Source organism: Onthophagus taurus, unplaced genomic scaffold (genome assembly GCF_036711975.1).
Source record: "Onthophagus taurus isolate NC unplaced genomic scaffold, IU_Otau_3.0 ScKx7SY_15, whole genome shotgun sequence".
In the NCBI taxonomy this organism is placed as follows: Eukaryota; Metazoa; Arthropoda; class Insecta; order Coleoptera; family Scarabaeidae; genus Onthophagus; species Onthophagus taurus.
Window position 1 is genome coordinate 4097906 of NW_027248940.1, and position 16275 is coordinate 4114180.

At 33.4% G+C, this 16275-nt stretch overlaps 2 protein-coding genes across 4 annotated transcripts; one reads left to right on the forward strand and one right to left on the reverse strand.

Annotated features, from left to right (window-relative positions):
* Positions 1 to 804: 804 nt before the first annotated feature.
* LOC111418324 (protein GUCD1) lies at positions 805 to 16112 on the reverse strand. Of its 2 annotated transcripts, none has more exons than XM_071200890.1 (4): positions 16039 to 16112; positions 15457 to 15619; positions 1342 to 1468; positions 805 to 1286 (listed from the first exon to the last, which is right to left on the reverse strand). In XM_071200890.1, exons 1-4 carry the CDS (start codon positions 16061 to 16063, stop codon positions 888 to 890), a joined length of 714 nt encoding a protein of 237 aa, XP_071056991.1. In that variant the 5' UTR covers positions 16064 to 16112; the 3' UTR covers positions 805 to 887. The 2 variants fall into 2 exon arrangements, with proteins under 2 accessions (XP_071056991.1, XP_022906606.1); XM_023050838.2 differs by lacking the exon at positions 16039 to 16112 and adding an exon at positions 15672 to 15895.
* On the forward strand, positions 8851 to 14084 carry LOC111425423 (piggyBac transposable element-derived protein 4-like). 2 transcript variants are annotated; one of them, XM_071200888.1, is made up of 2 exons: positions 8851 to 9048; positions 9106 to 14084. In XM_071200888.1, the coding sequence occupies exon 2, from the start codon at positions 12942 to 12944 to the stop codon at positions 14073 to 14075; it is 1134 nt and encodes a 377-aa protein (XP_071056989.1). In that variant the 5' UTR covers positions 8851 to 9048; positions 9106 to 12941; the 3' UTR covers positions 14076 to 14084. The 2 variants fall into 2 exon arrangements, with proteins under 2 accessions (XP_071056989.1, XP_071056990.1); XM_071200889.1 differs by having other exon boundaries at positions 8861 to 9048; positions 9106 to 12234.
* Positions 16113 to 16275: the final 163 nt, after the last annotated feature.

Genomic DNA, 16275 nt, shown 5'->3' on the forward strand with positions numbered 1-16275 from the left:
AAAGCCGTAATATTTTTGTCGATAGATTCAATGTAGACGATGAAAGGAGCCGAATCCATATTGGAGAAGCAAAAGTTGTTAAAATTATATGAAAAATTATCAAATAGACATCTTTTATCTGCTAAGATTCTTTTCCCAAGGTTAATAATATCGTCCGCAATAATTAATTTTTCTTTATCATTGATCGGTATGCAACCACGCTCAATTGCCAATTTACATTGTGCGGCGTTTAAATTAATGTGTTCAAATGTTATAGAATCAAGAAGATTGATTATGTTTGCCTCAATATATCTCACAAACTCAAGAGCATCTTTAAGATTAATTTCCCCAGCACAACTAAGCTTTACGTCACCACGAACTGTCGGATAGTGAAAAAAAAGATTGTTTTAGCTTTAATTCGAGACATAAATCAATTCTTAACTCCTTAAAATGAGATCGACACAATTTTTTTAAATTTTTACATTTTTTGACATAACCCAACTTGACAGATGGTTTTGTATGTTCTTTTTCGGTAAACTTTTCTTATAAACCCCATTATTTTTAAACCACACCTTAAAATAGATAGTTTTACCTCTAATTTGAGATATAAATCATTTCTTAACTCCTCAAAATCAGGTCCACATGTTTTTAAATTTCAACATTTTTTGACATAACCTTGAGAGATTTTCTTGTATGTTCCTTTTCTTGCAACCTTCTGCATTAATCCAGTGAACAACATGGGATTCTGGGTATTCATTCATATAGGAATATAGGAATGTGCGGTATTGACTGGATTGGTGGATCTACAAATTAAATTAACATAAATATTTAAGACTTTCTTTTCCATATATTTCAAAATAAGACATCAATAAATAAACTTAAAATAAACCAAAAAAAAATTAACACCTTCAAACTTGATCATTTCTGGTTCGAGTATAAATCAAAATAACATCCTCATCAGTACCGTAACTTTTTCGGGCATCCTCAAACGTTTCCAGCGACATTATACACAATCGATCCTGAAACGACGGATTCCGATAATAAATTTTTTGCGTGATCGTGTTGTAACCGCACACGACAACGTAATGCCCCTGATAAGGAACCGGCCACGGGATACACTTCCTAATCTCCGTACAAACCTTGTTGAATTTGCACCGCTCGCAATTAAGAAGTTGCGCGTTCGTCAACATAATCACGGGGCCATCCTTTAAATGGCTGATTAAGAAGTTCGCCGAAACCGAAGCTTTGCGGATTTGTAGGCCGTATAAATGAGCTTTTTCGAATTTACGGTTTACACGTTTCTCATCCTAAAACAAAAATGATTGCATACAACATTCTTTACTAATAAAAATCATTAATAACCTTTGTTAGAACACTTTGGTAGAATGAGTTTCCTCTATAACCGGGGTGAACTCCTAAGGTGGTTGTGTAAAATTTGTGGGGGACGTCGAAACGTTGTAAGACGTAGCAAAGATCTATGGTCCATGTACTGAAAACAAAATCTTAACTCAACAAAAGAATAATAAGATTAAAAATATTTTATTGATTCTGCCATTCCCGTGAAGAATTATTGAGATGTTTTATGTCGAATAAAATCATTTTGACACATACCAATCAAAATTTTCTATCTTTTGGGTATTTTTGAAACACTTTCAGATAAGTTTAAAATCATTTTACTGATTCTACCGATCTCCTTAAATGTTATAAAGATGTTTTATGTCGATTAAAGTCATTTTGACACACACCAATCGAATTTTTCTAGTTTTTGGGAACCTTTGAAGCATTTTCGGATAAGTTTAAAATCGTCTTATTGATTTAGCCGATCTCCTTAAATGTTATAAAGAAGTTTTGTATCGATTAAAATCATTTTGACACACACCAAACATTTTTTTATATTTTTTGGGTATGTTTGAAACACTTTCAGATAAGTTTAAAATCATTTTATTAATTCTGCCGATGTCCTTAAGTGTTATAAAGATGTTTTATGTCAATTATAATCATTTTGACATACACCAATCATATTTTTTTAATTTTTGGGTATGTTTGAAACACTTTCAGATAAGTTTAAAATCATTTTATTGATTCTGCCGATCCCCTTAAATGTTATAGAGATGTATTATGTCGATTAAAATCATTTTCACACACACCAATAAAATTTTTCTATTTTTTTGGTATCTTTGAAACACTTTCAGATAAAAATAAAATAAAGAATTGCACTTTTTGTAATGGATAGTTTATTATATTTTCGTTCTACCGGTTTCGACTCAACTTAGAGTCATCTTCAGGAACACCTAAAGTTATAAACGAAATAAAAACAAACTTTTAGTTACAACAAATACATGTGTTCACTTAAATTTATACGCAATTATTAAGTTTTTGATTTCCTTACTGTTTTTTAATCACGAACAAATTCAATAATAATACCATGGTTTTAGTTCAAATTGTGACGTAAGTTTAAGCTCATTTATTTTATTATTTTTAATGAAAACATAACCTATAAATTTAAGTGAACACATGTATTTGTTGTAACTAAAAGTTTGTTCTTATTTTGTTTATAACTTTAGGTGTTCCTGAAGATGACTCTAAGTTGAGTCGAAACCGGTAGAACGAAAATATAATAAACTATCCATTACAAAAAATGCAATTCTTTATTTTATTTTAATACGAATAATGGAAACAAATAATAATTACCCCAAAACATTCAGATAAGTTTAAAATCATTTTACTGATTTTGTTGATCCCCTTAACACGTTAACTGCCATCCCCAATATTTAAAAAAATATCTACCGGGTCCCATGGGCCATATTTGTCTTTTAATGAAAATGATGTTTTAGTGTTTAAAAATAAACAAATATTGAAAAACCTTTTTTCTCCAGTAATTTTTTTGTTAGAAAAAAGTGTGTCCTAATATGGTACACGTGGCGCCTGAGTGAACATTACTTAATGTTTTGCACATCGTGCGCCATGTGTACCTTACGTGGACACGCACAAACTCGATGTTCGTTCGTTCAGCAGCGACAACTGGTTTCAGTAACCAGTTTGAAATGCAACAAGCGGTAAAGACTGCAGCAGAAGAGATTGAGGTTTGGAGAGAACTTGACATGACTGATGAATTTTCAGACTTCTCAAATTCCAACCTTGATCCAACATATTTGGTAGATGAAACATCACCGAACAATTCTGAAGATGACTGCCTTAGGAAAACGAAACGTAGAGGTCGATCAAGTACGTAAAAAAGATATTACCAATAGCATAAACTTTGATTATGGTATAGTTTTAGCTTTTTGATGAAAAAAAAGCTGTTTCGATTTACCATTTCAAATATTTTTTGCTCTTACCGTTTAGCAGTACGTCTGTATTTTTATGTGGTATTGCAATGCTGCAAAGTCTATTTTTCTTTTAGATTCAACACAACCATCAACTTCAGCTAAACCATCAACATCGGCTCAAGCATCAACATCGGCCCAGTCTGACACAATAACAGATCATCCAGGAAGCCGTATTGAAGAGCCAGAGTGGGGACCAATTTCAGGAAATTTTTTGACGTTCACTCTCCCTCTAAATGTTGGCGTTTCACCAGCCCTGCAGGCTCAAATGCATGGTAAAAACAAGCTTAGTTTTTTTGAATTGCTTGTGTCCGATGTTGTTGTTAACAAGATCGTTGATGAAACAAACAGATATGCCGAACAGCAAATTGTTTTAGCCATAAGCAACGAGAATTTCGGCGACTATTCACGTTTACATGCATGGGTAGATACTAGAGCTGGGCATTATTATTATTATTATTATTGCTGCCGGGCTGAGGAGGGCGGCCCCTCTCGTTACCGCGACCTATAAGATCTATTGTAACTTTAGCCCTCCAAAGGTTTAGGGTAAATGTAGGTCCTTAATGAACCTTAGTATTGTCCTGAGGTCTTGAACCTTTATGTCGGTAGGTAACAGGGGAGTTTTACCGAAGACGTTGTGCCTTAGACTGCCTCTGGCGACGCAATTGCACAGTATATGTTCAGCAGTTTCTGACTCGTCGTTGCATAGTCGACAAGTTTGATCTTCAGCTTGTCCAATGTGGAAGAGGTGGTATTTTAGGGGCACATGGCCGGTTAGGTAGCCTGAGAGCGTTCTTAGATCCCCTTTGCTGAGGCATAAAACCTCTTTGGTTTTGTTTTGCGACGGAGTTATCATACTCTTCGCTTGTCTGTGACCTGGAAGTTCTTTCCAGCGTAAGGCTATCTTTGAAGCCTCCCAGTTGTTGATTATTTGTTTTAGGTGGCTTTTTTGTAGTCCACATCCAGGTTGGGGTCCAATGAAGGGCGTGTTTGCTGCCTCTTTGGCCAGCTTGTCGGCCTTCTCATTGCCCTCAATGTTGCTGTGACCTGGAATGATGTTACCCTATGGTGGGGTAACATCATTGCCCCTAGCGAGTTCTCTCAGGTTGTTGGTGCACTCTCTGATCAGTGCGGAGCCACACGTGTAGGCCTGAATTGCCTTTAAGGCGGCCCGACTGTCTGTGAAAATGTTTATGGATGCACCTTTTTGTCCCTTCTGTAGGTTCAAAGCGGCGCAGAAGTTTATAGCAAGAACTTCTGCTTGGAAAATTGTTAAGTCCGAGCTGAGGGGCAATTTGATGTGGCTATTTGGTCCACTGATGCCCATGCCTACTCCAGATCTTACTGTCTTTGAAGCATCGGTGTACCAGGCTAGGGCTCCTCTTTTTAGTTGAGGCCCTCCTTTCGCCCAATCATCCCTGCTACTAAATATGACCTTATACGGTTGGTTGAAATTGTATTCCGTCGGTATAAGGTCCGTTTTAATTTCAATCAGGTGATTTAGACATGGGTCTTTGAGGATCTAGAGGTGTCCTCTGAGATTACCCTGCATCAACTTGAGTGAAGAAACTGTTTTCAGTGATAAGGCACTTAAGGCTGCCTCCTTTTGTATATATATGTGGAGCGGTCTCATTGCACCCGTTATGTTAAGACATGCTAACCGCTGGATTTGTGCCAGCTGTTGTTGAGCTGTCTTATGTTTTGTTTTTGGCCACCAAACCAATGAGGCGTAGGCGACCATGGGTCTGATTATTGCTACGTAGGCCCAATGAGCCATTCGTGGTTCCTTCCTAGGAGCCTGCGGCAGATCTGGTTTGCCATGATGGCCTTTTTCCTCACCTTATCTAAGTGTGAATTCCAGTTTAGTTTACTGTCAAGTATTACCCCTAGGTATTTATTTTCTGGTTTGAGGTTAATAGTTCTGCTTTCAATGGAGGGTGCTTTTATTTGTAGCTTCCTTCTCCGAGTGAAAGGGACTATTTCGATTTTATTGGGATTGATGCTGAGCCCATTGCTTCTGCACCAAGTACTGGTGAGTAGTAGGGCTTTCTGCATTAGCTGAGTTATGATTGAATCATATTTACCTCGGATTGTGATTACCAGGTCATCAGCATACCCTTGTATCTTAAATCCGTTTTTAGTTAGGATGTTCATCAAGTCATCAACTACCAGGCACCATAATAGAGGTGATAGCACTCCCCCTTGGGGACATCCTCTTAGCGCCTTTTTTAAAGCCTTCTCTATGGATTCATATGAGGTGTTATCAAACGCATCCTCTATATCTATGAAAGCACAAAGGGCTATCTCTTTGGTTGCAATTGCCTCCTCTAAGGTGCTAGTCAAAGCATGGAGAGCGGTAATTGTTGATTTTGCTTTCTGGTAAGCATGTTGGCTAGGGTGGAGTGGATTTGTGAGAAGCACTCCGTTCCTTAGGTATTGATCGATTACCTTTTCCATCCCTTTGAGGAGAAATGAAGTTAGGCTAATTGGTCTGTACGCCTTGGGGTCCGCGTTTGAACGCCTACCACCTTTGGGTATGAAGACCACCTTTACTTTCCTCCATAGAGTGGGTATATAGCTAAAGCTGTAGCTAGCTATATATAGGGATATTATTATTGGGAGAAGTTCTTCTAAGCCTTTTTGCAGAAAGATAGGCAGAATTCCATCTCCTCCAGGTGATTTTAGGGGCTTGAAATTCGAGATAGCCCACCTTACTCTGTTGGGTGTGAAAATATTCCCAGCTGTGCTGCGAACCCTACCTGATGGACGGGTTATGTCCCGAGAGCTGGGCATACTTACAATACTTATATTTAAAATATGTATTTTAAGTATCAAAAGTATTTTGGGCTTAGTATTTTAAATACTCTGTAAAATTGGTACTTATATTTAGTATTTAAAATACTTCGACAATATATTTAGTATTTTATACTTAAAAAAGTATTTTAAATATCATACAAGTATTTTAAGAATCTGAAAAGTATTTTAAGTATTTTTCATTTCCAAAATACTTGTTAGATTTGCAAGTCTGAACGTGTTCAAACGAAAACTATAATTAGAATTCGGTTTACTTGTTATGTCGGTAATATCATTTGCTAGTTGTTCTCTTGCAACTTGCAATTTGCAATCGTAGTTTGAGACGAGACGACTGTGGACTGAGACGAGTCACAAGTCGTGTGTTGCTGTGTCGAGTTCGTGTACACCAGTAGTGAAATTGTTAAATTGAATAAACGATCGCTGTAGTGATAGGAATTTTACGTTTATGGCTTGAATAAGCGCAAGAAGACGTTTACGCTATCTGCACACGTTTATGTTAGAACTAATTGATTATTTTTTAAATTTTTTCGAACCAAAATAAAATAAAATGTTGTATGTACCACGGGCATAAACGTCTTTTAAGGCCCCTAGATTATGCCCTTGATGCATAAACAAGTATTAAATAAGGTCAAAATAAATTTATGCAATGGTTTTTTGCAATTTTTAATTCAAACAATGAGTTTAATATTCTACTTCTAAACGTTTTTCGATATTGATTTTTGATCATCCTGAGTGATGAATTGGACACAAAAATTTAACAGTTTTTACATTCCAGTATATTACTCTTTAAAAAAATGGAAGAACCATTAAAACTAAGTTGTTCACATGAAAAGAATAATAATGCGATTGATACATCCACGCAATCCAGCATGAATGCACATTTACAACAGCGACTAAAAAATAGTCCATTACTGGATGGTACTTTTTTTAAAGTAGCAGGTGAAATTCGAAATTTTAAAAACTTTGAAGTTACCTGCGTTACCTGTCAACCAAAAATAAAGATTCTAAAAGCAAATTTAGATGCTACATCTAATTTATTAAAACACCTGAAGCAATCACATCGGAATAAATTTGACACTTACATTAAACACAAATCCGAAAAAAAAATCCGTTAAGCGCAAAGCTGAAAGTCCTCTATGGAAGAAACAAAAATGTGAAAAATTACAGCAACCCACTTTCACTTTCACCCACGTTCAACAAGCTGAGTTTAACAGAAGATTAACACGGTTTATAATTAATACAATATCACCGTTATCAATAATTGAAAATGACAGTTTTAAAGCAATCTTTAGGGGTTTAACGTAGATATACCTAGTCGGCGAACTATACAGGGTGGTTCAGTTTTTAATCGGGAAAGTTTACTAGGATGTAGTACTTGCCAAAATAACACAAATTTTTTATATAAACATAGGGTCGCAACTCTTTTGTTTTCGAGCTATGAGCGATCAAAGTTGAGAGAAAAATTTACATTTTGTTTTGTATTTCGGCTGTAAGTAAACCGTAGAATTTGAAACTTTGTACGTATGTACTACTGGTTAAGACCTTATTTTCAACCATACCTTAAACTTCCCCAGCGCCCTCTAAGGGGATGAAATTCACCACCTCCTTGATTTTTTTATAACAACTTTTTAACGCTATGGAATATTATCATAAAAATATATGGGTTGTAAAGCTCATTCTTTAGTGGTACTTTTTTGTCTCTTTAGTATTTTCCTTAAAGTTAATAGTTTCCGTGTAAAAAAATAAAATATCGTGCCATGTACCGCAATGTGCCGCCATGTTTAGCCAAAATTATTCTAAAAGTTGGTTCTGAGAACTTGTAAGTTTCATTTACAGTGAATTCTCATAATTATTGCTGGTTATTAATAATTTTTGACGGTTATTAAGCAAGAGTATTAATTTTTTAATATTGTTTAAAACAACGTAATTTGTTCAGACAGGCATTAATCTTATTTATGGTTTTTTTTTACGAAAATCACAATTAATTGGTCTTATTTAGTTAGTACTAAATTCTAGTAAGTGCAGCCTATAATAGCCACCATAAGCCACCTATAAAAAAAACAAAATTTTTAATAATTGCAGCGCTTTACAGTACAATTTAACATATTTTATTTTTTTACGCTAAAACTATTATCTTTAAGGAAAAAACTAAAGACACAAAAAAGTACCAATAATGAATAAGCTTTACAACCCATATTTTTTTATGTTAATATTATATGGCGTTAAGTTGTTATAAAAAAATCAAAGGGGTTGTGAATTTCATCCCCTTAGAGGGCGCTAGGGAAGTTTAAGGTATGGTTGAAAATAAGATATTAACCAGTAGTACATACATACAAAATTCCAAATTCTATGGTTTACTCATACCCGAAATAAAAGATAAAATGTAAATTTTTGGCTCAACTTTGACAGCTCATAGCTCGAAAACAAAAGAGTTGCGACCCTATGTTCATAAAAAAAACTTGTGTTATTTTGGCAAGTACTACGTCCTAGTAAAGTTTCCCGATTAAAAACTGAACCACCCTGTATGTAGAGATATGGAATTATTATATGAGTCTACTATCACTCATATTCAAGCAGAAATGTCAAAACAGAATTATTTCTGTACTACTGCCGACATTTGGTCTTGCAAAAATAGAAGCTTTTTGGGTGTAACAGTACACTGGATTGATGACAACTTAGAACGTCAATCAGCTGCTCTTTCGTGTAGCAGATTTAAAGGTGTGTGTATCGATAGTGCTCTCTAGTTGTATAATTCCTATTTTTTTAGGTGTCCACTCATTTAACCGGATTGCTGAAGCATTAGATGAAATTAATATTAAGTTTTACTTAAATTATAAGAATATTGTCAGCACAATTACTGACAATGGAAGTAATTTTGTCAAGGCGTTTAAGGAATTTGGCTATGTAACTCCGGAACTTGATGATATGGGTATGTTGGTTAATTCCTGTTTTATGCAGTAGAATACAGAATGACCTAACATTTTAGATGATGGTGCTGAAGATGATGAAGTTCTCCAGTTCGAATATACAGGGTGGTTCAGTTTTTAATCGGGAAACTTTACTAGGACGTAGTACTTGCCAAAATAACACAAGTTTTTTATATAAACATAGGGTCGCAACTCTTTTGTTTTCGAGCTATGAGCGATCAAAGTTGAGCTAAAAATTTACATTTTATTATTTATTTCGGCTATAAGTAAACCGAAGAATTTGAAATTTGGTATGTATTTACTACTGGTTAACATCTTGTTTTCTAGCATACCTTAAGCTTCCCTAGCGCCCTCTAAGGGGATGAAATTCACCACCCCCTTGGTTCTTTTTAGAAGAACTTTTTAACGCCATGGAGTATTAACATAAAAAAAATATTGGTTATAAAGCTCATTCTTTAATGGTACTTTTTTGTCTCTTTAGTTTTTTTCCTAAAATTGATAGTTTTTGTGTAAAAAAATGGAATGTCGTGCCATGTACCGCCATGCTTAGCTAAAATTACTCTAAAAGTTGGCTTTGATTTTCAAAAAACAATTTATGTTTGTATTGAGACGAGCTGTTAGTTACGTTAAATCCTCTTAATTGTTGACAATTATTGAAAATATTTCTTGATTGTTATTAAGTAAAAGTATCATTATTTTTTTATTGTTGATCATTGTTTAAAAAACTACGAAAAATTGATCATGCCACGATTATTTTCGACAGAAGAATACGCAGACATTCATTTTATTTATGGTTTTGTGATGGAAATGCGGAAGCGGCATCTAGAGAATGATCCTCAGGTATTTATCAATACACATCAACGTTTTCGACAATATGGTTTAAATACCCAGCAAGTACGAAATAATCAAAATAACAGAAACCAAAGAGCAATTTTAAACCTTTTTGATAATGACAGCACATTAAGCAGTCGCATAGCTGCTAGACTACTTCAAGCTCAAAATTTACGAGTCTCAAGAAGTACAATTTTACGAACTCTGAAGAAGGACCACAGGAAACCCTATCGTTTTCAACCTGTACAAAATTTAAGACCTGAAGATGGTCCTAAAAGAGTAACTTTCTGTAGGTGGTTTGTACAGTCTGTTGAACGTGACCAAAATTTTTGTAAGAAGATTTTGTGGACAGATGAAGCCACGTTTACAAGAAGGGGTGTCGTAAATTACCATAACTTACATAGTTGGGAGCATGAAAATCCCCATGCAATACGTCCAAAAACCTACCAAACAGAGTTTAGTTTTAATGTGTGGATGGGTGTCATTAATAATAACCTCTGTGGGCCTTATTTTTTAAATTTTTTGCAAAACGATTTGGCGGAATGTTAAATAAACTTTTTTTTTAAATTTCCATCTAGTGTCATCGACGAAATTAAATTTACAGTTTCCTGTAAATTATGGTACTATAACTAAAAATTAAAAAAACAAATTTCTGATGTTTGAAACAAATAAATTTGTTGAACTATTTAATTTATATATGTTTTACACAAAAGTTGGAATAGATTGCATTATTTCACATTTTTTATTAATATTTAATATTATTATTAAATGACTTAATAAATTATTGATAGATGGCGCTCATATATTTTTCTTTTGAATTCAAATAAACATAGCAACATTTGTTTGTATTCAAAAAGTGTCACTTTAAAAATCCTGTTTTAAAGATGAATTACGAAAACTTTGAAAAGTTTGACATGTTAGAATGTTACATATTACAAAATAAAAGTAGTGAATTGGCTGCAGAGTTGTATTTTAATAGATACCCGGAAAGAAGGCAGCCAAATGCGAAAATATTTAGTCGTTTAGAAAAAAATTTAAAAACATTCGGTTCTTTTAAAAAGCCTAGACCAAAATCGTATTATAAAGAAAATGAAGACGAAGAAATAAATGTTTTAGCGGCAGTTACAGCAAATTCGTCGATATCAAGCCGCGAAATGGAGAATGATCTTGGTATTTCCAGAAATCGCTGTCTTCGTGTTTTACATAAACACAAGTATAAGCCATACGTTCCTCGAATCATGCATCATTTACGAGATGGTGATACCCAAAGAAGGCTTGAATTTTGCCGTTGGTACGTAGATCAGGTTAATGAAAACCCAGTTTTCAGTAGAGCAATTATCTGGACCGATGAAGCACACATTAGCAGTGCGGAGATATTTAACAGAAATAACCAACATATATGGTCGAACGTTAATCCCCAAAATACCATTGAAAGGCGTACTCAAGGTCGCTTTGGTTTTAACGTATGGGTAGCATTGCTAAATAATGAAGTTTTGGCATATCAAATATACCAAGAAAATTTAAATGCGGAACGGTATTTAAACATATTAACAAACCACATTGAAAGATATGTTGATGGTTTACCTTTACGTGATGCGGAAAAACTATATTTTCAACATGATGGCGCTCCTGCGCATACTGCTAGGCGTATAACTGATTTTTTAAATATTAATTTTGAAGACAACTGGATTGGTTCCAGCGGAAACCATCGGTGGCCACCAAGATCACCGGATTTGACGCCACTGGATTTTTTTCTCTGGGGCTACATCAAAAACCAGTTATATTTAATGGATAATGGAAATATAAGAGAATTAAAGATAAATTTTGAGCATTGTCTCAATTCTATTCCAAATATAAGTATATTTAACGCAATAAACAGTGTTAGAAAGCGTTGTGAAATTTGCATCGAAAAAAGAGGAGGTCAATTTGAGCATTTTTTGTAGCATTGTTTTAATAATGTTTGGAAAATAAAATTATTAGTATTTGTTGTTAAATTACTATTTTTTTGCGTTAATAAAATATTTATAAATACTATTTGATCTAACAAAAACAAATAATATATTAAATAATGTCAATCTTATAGATGTGAAAATTTTTAAAAGTTATTCATAAAGTATTAAGAAATGTAGGTATGTAGTAAACCTACAATTTCTAAAATCAGCCACTTAATAATTTATCAAGTTGCTAATAAAATAGTGTGAAGCAATGCAAGTCATTAAATATTTCCGTATTAACAGTTGGTGTAATAAACATAATTATTTGTTTTTAAATACCAGAAGTTATCTTCTTATTTAATTGTTAACTTTTTAGATTTTACCTACCGCCCCGTAATTTACAGGAAACTGTAAATTTCATTTCGCCGATGATACTAGATGGAAATTTTATAAAAAATGTTTATTTTTGGCTTTATTCTAAAACAATAAGAAATAGACCTGTCGAACCCTATATTTTTGTAATCAGAAAAAAATAACGAATTTAATAAGCGAATAATCAGTGGTTGTTTCCATTTAAAAAAACGAAAATTGTGATGATATCTCAAAATCTAAAACCGAAAAAATTTTTTTGACTACGTCATCCAATTCTCTATAAAAAAGTGTCCATATAATGTCTTAGTTATAATACTCCACCTATAATAATAACGAAGATAATTGCACTTGCTGGTTTTACGATATTTCCAATTTTGGCCTCTAGGGGAAAAACAAAAGACGATAGCGCTATGAGGTTTTCGGCATTAGCAGTTTCTCGAAAAACGAGATCATGACATGTAAGCTACTTTTTGTCTAACTCTTATAGTTTCCGAGTTAGCCTATTCGGACATCGAATTTGAACCACCCTGTACTTAGTATTTAAAATACTTTTTATCGAAAGTATTTGTACTTAATACTTTAAATATTTCTTAAATTTAGTACTTAGTATTTTGTATTTAAAATACTTGTGGGAAGTATTTTGCCCAGCTCTGGTAGATACCAACTTTAGTGAAATACGAACATTTACTGCTATTTTGCCATCACTCAAAGATTATTGGCGTAAAAATCCATTGTATAAAAACGAGATATCAAGATTTATGGCTCGAAATAGGTTTGAGCTGCTTTTGCGCATGTTCCATTTAGCCAATAACGAAGAATGCCCCTTCAACGATAGGCTTCACAAAATTCAATGTCTGGTTGACATGTTGAATAGGAACGCTTCTCTGTGCATTGTTCCAGAAGAAACCATTTGCATCGATGAAACCATGATTCCGTTTCGAGGCAGATTGTCTTTTCGACAATACATAAAAGGAAAAAGGCATAAGTTTGGAATGAAAATTTATAAAGTATGCCTTGATGGCGGATTTACCTACAGCCTGAAGATAAATTGCGGTAAGGAAAAAATTGAAGGACAATCGGTGGCGGAATCTATCGTTATGGAAATGTTACAACCATTGCTTGATGATGGAAGAACTCTTTATGCAGATAATTGGTACATCTCTGTTGCCCTAGCGGAGAACTTACAAAAAAGATCAACTGATCTAGTAGGAACTATTCAAAAGAATAAAAAAGGTCTGTCAAAGACTGTGGTCGACGCAAAACTCAAGAGAGGAGAAATTATTGCAAGGCAGAATCAAAATAAAGTGGTTGTTATGAAGTGGCATGACAAAAGAGATGTCCTCCTATTATCCACTAAACACACAGATGAACAGAAAGAAGTACATCACAAAGAGGGTCCCAGGCTCAAACCGTCTGCAATAATCGATTACAATACAGTTAAAGCGTTTGTTGATATGTCAGATATGGCAGCCTATTCAAATTCTCTGAGAAAGTCAATAAAATGGTACAGAAAATTGGCTTGTGAATTTATTACAGGCACCTCAGTAGTAAATGCGTTATACTTGTACAACAAAATAAACAATAAGAAAACTTCTATAACCACTTTCAAGGAAAACCTTGCCATGCAACTTTTTGAAAGTGGAGAACCGCTACACCCAAACGCAGAGAATCCAGTAGAAGAACACAGACTTACCGAAAAAATGGATAACGAGGGAAAGCATAAAAGGGGAAGATGCAAATCTTGCTATGAAAAGAATTCACAACAACATGGGCGCGATTATGCAGTAAAAAATACAAAAAGAATTACTTACATATGTCTAAGTTGCAACGGCAATATTTTCATTTGCACGGAATGCTTTTTTGAAAAACACGTTTTCAAAAAAATTAAATAGAATGTTTTGTGCTTTGCAGTGATTTTCCATTAATTTTATAAATATTTTTTATTAGTTTAAGCTAAACGTTACATTTTTGAACTGAAAGAAATAAATAATTTTGAAATACAAATTTTCTGTCATATTTTCTATAAAAACTAAAATATTCTCGGGCCACACTCGAATAATGATTTCCTACGCCAGACCCACCCATACATACATTTAAATCAACGCTAAATACGGCCAGCTTGTGTACACATGGCTTAAGTGGTAGAACGTGTGCCCACTGATGGTACACATGGCGCTGGGGTTAATTCAACTGTGTTCATATATGGTACACATGGCAGTTAACGTGTTAAATGTTATAAAGATGTTTTATGTCGATTAAAATTATTTTGACACACACCAATCACTTTTTTTTTAGTTTTTGGGTATCTTTGACACACTTTCAGATAAGTTTAAAATCATTTTATTGATTTTGCCAATACCCTTAAATGTTATAAAGATGTTTTATGTCGATTAAAATTATTTTGACACACACCAATCACATTTTTTTAGTTTTTGGGTATCTTTGAAACACTTTCAGATAAGTTTAAAATCATTTTATTGATTTTGCCAATACCCTTAAATGTTATAAAGATGTTTTATGTCGATTAAAATCATATTGACACACACCAATCCTATTTTTCTAGTTTTTGGGTATCTTTGAAACACTTTCAGATAAGTTTAAAATCATTGTATTGATTCTACCGACCTCCCTAAATGTTATAAAGATGTTTTATGTCGATTAAAATCATTTTGACAAACGCCAATCGCGTTTTTCTAGTATTTGGGTATCTTTGAAGCACTTTTAGATAAAATTAAAATCATTTTATTGATTTAGCCGATCTTCTTAAATGTTATAAAGATATTTTGTATCAATTAAAATCATTTTGACACACATAAATCATATTTTTTTAGTTTTTGGATATCTTTGAAACACTTTCAGATAAGTTTAAAATCATTTTATTAATTCTGCTGATCCCCTTAAATGTTATAACGATGTTTTATTAATTCTGCCATTCTCGTTAAGTGTTATTGAGATGTTTTTAGACGTTTAGAACTATTTTGACTTACGCCAATTCTCATGTTCCAAAATTTCTAAACTTTCTGGGAAACAGCTTTTTAATTATTTTTGCCATTCTCGTTAAGAATTGATTGAGATATTTTTAGTCGTTTAGAATTAACTTAGATTTTGACTTAAAGATATTTTAAAGTTATTGTTAAAAGATATTACAGATATCTTTAAAGATTTTTGAAAATAGTGCCATCTAGTACACAATGACGAAACTAACTACCTAACAGATCTTTATTAAGCAAAACAAGAATTATTATTAATCTTAACTTATTATTAATACTTTACCTCTTATTAAATCCTTCTTCCTTACAAATAGCATTAAAATTTTCTAACAATTTCTCTCGATCCGCCTGAGGGAGGATCATCAAAACACAAGATAGCCCACAATCCCAATTAAATCGTTGTTTGTAATGGGAAAGGGCGATTTGTAACGAATCTGGTTGACCAGCTGGAAAAAAGACTTAAATTAGTATTAATTAATTAAAATAAATTAACAATACCGGGTTGTCTAAAATATCTCCCCATCTCTCCGAACCCTAACCTCAAACGTTCACCTCTCTCAACCTATATTTTGAGTTTTTTATCGCATCTTTAACCACCGATGACGATATCAATCAGAGATAATCTAATCGACGCCAATTAATAATACTGGATTCCCCGAAACCACTCGTTTCAGAACAAACCGATAAAATCATGTTTTTAATTGTTATGATTATGACAGTTTTAATCAGTTTGACATGCGCTAAAAATTAAGTTGGAGTAACTCGATTATAGATGGCGCTCATTCATATTTTAATTTTAATTATTATTTTAATTTTAATTTTATTTAATTTAAAGTATAAATTGAACAAATTAATAGAAACTTACCCGTTGTTTCAAATCGTTCCTCCATAATAAACCGTCTAAATCAGACTGAGTAAATCGTCGTTCACCGTGAAAAAGAGAAGTTAAGGTCTGCATGTTTATTAAATTAAAATCAAATATCTACAAGTTCATTGCCAGTTTTGAGACTTTTCCTTTTCTTTTTTAAGTTAAGTGACCATGAGCTCAATTTGAATAGGTCAAAAATTGTTACATAATTATTAAGAAATCATTATCAACGAG

Bases quoted from the DNA above. Each gene is read 5' to 3' on its own strand.
- LOC111425423 (XM_071200888.1), top strand. From the start codon at position 12,942: ATGGCTCGAAATAGGTTTGAGCTGCTTTTGCGCATGTTCCATTTAGCC.
- LOC111418324 (XM_071200890.1), bottom strand. From the start codon at position 16,063: ATGGAGGAACGATTTGAAACAACGG. The intron at 15,620-16,038 runs GTAAGTTTCTAT...TCTTTTTTCCAG, and splicing joins GGAACGATTTGAAACAACGG to CTGGTCAACCAGATTCGTTA. The intron at 1,287-1,341 runs GTTATTAATGAT...TTTTTGTTTTAG, and splicing joins ACCAAAGTGTTCTAACAAAG to GATGAGAAACGTGTAAACCG.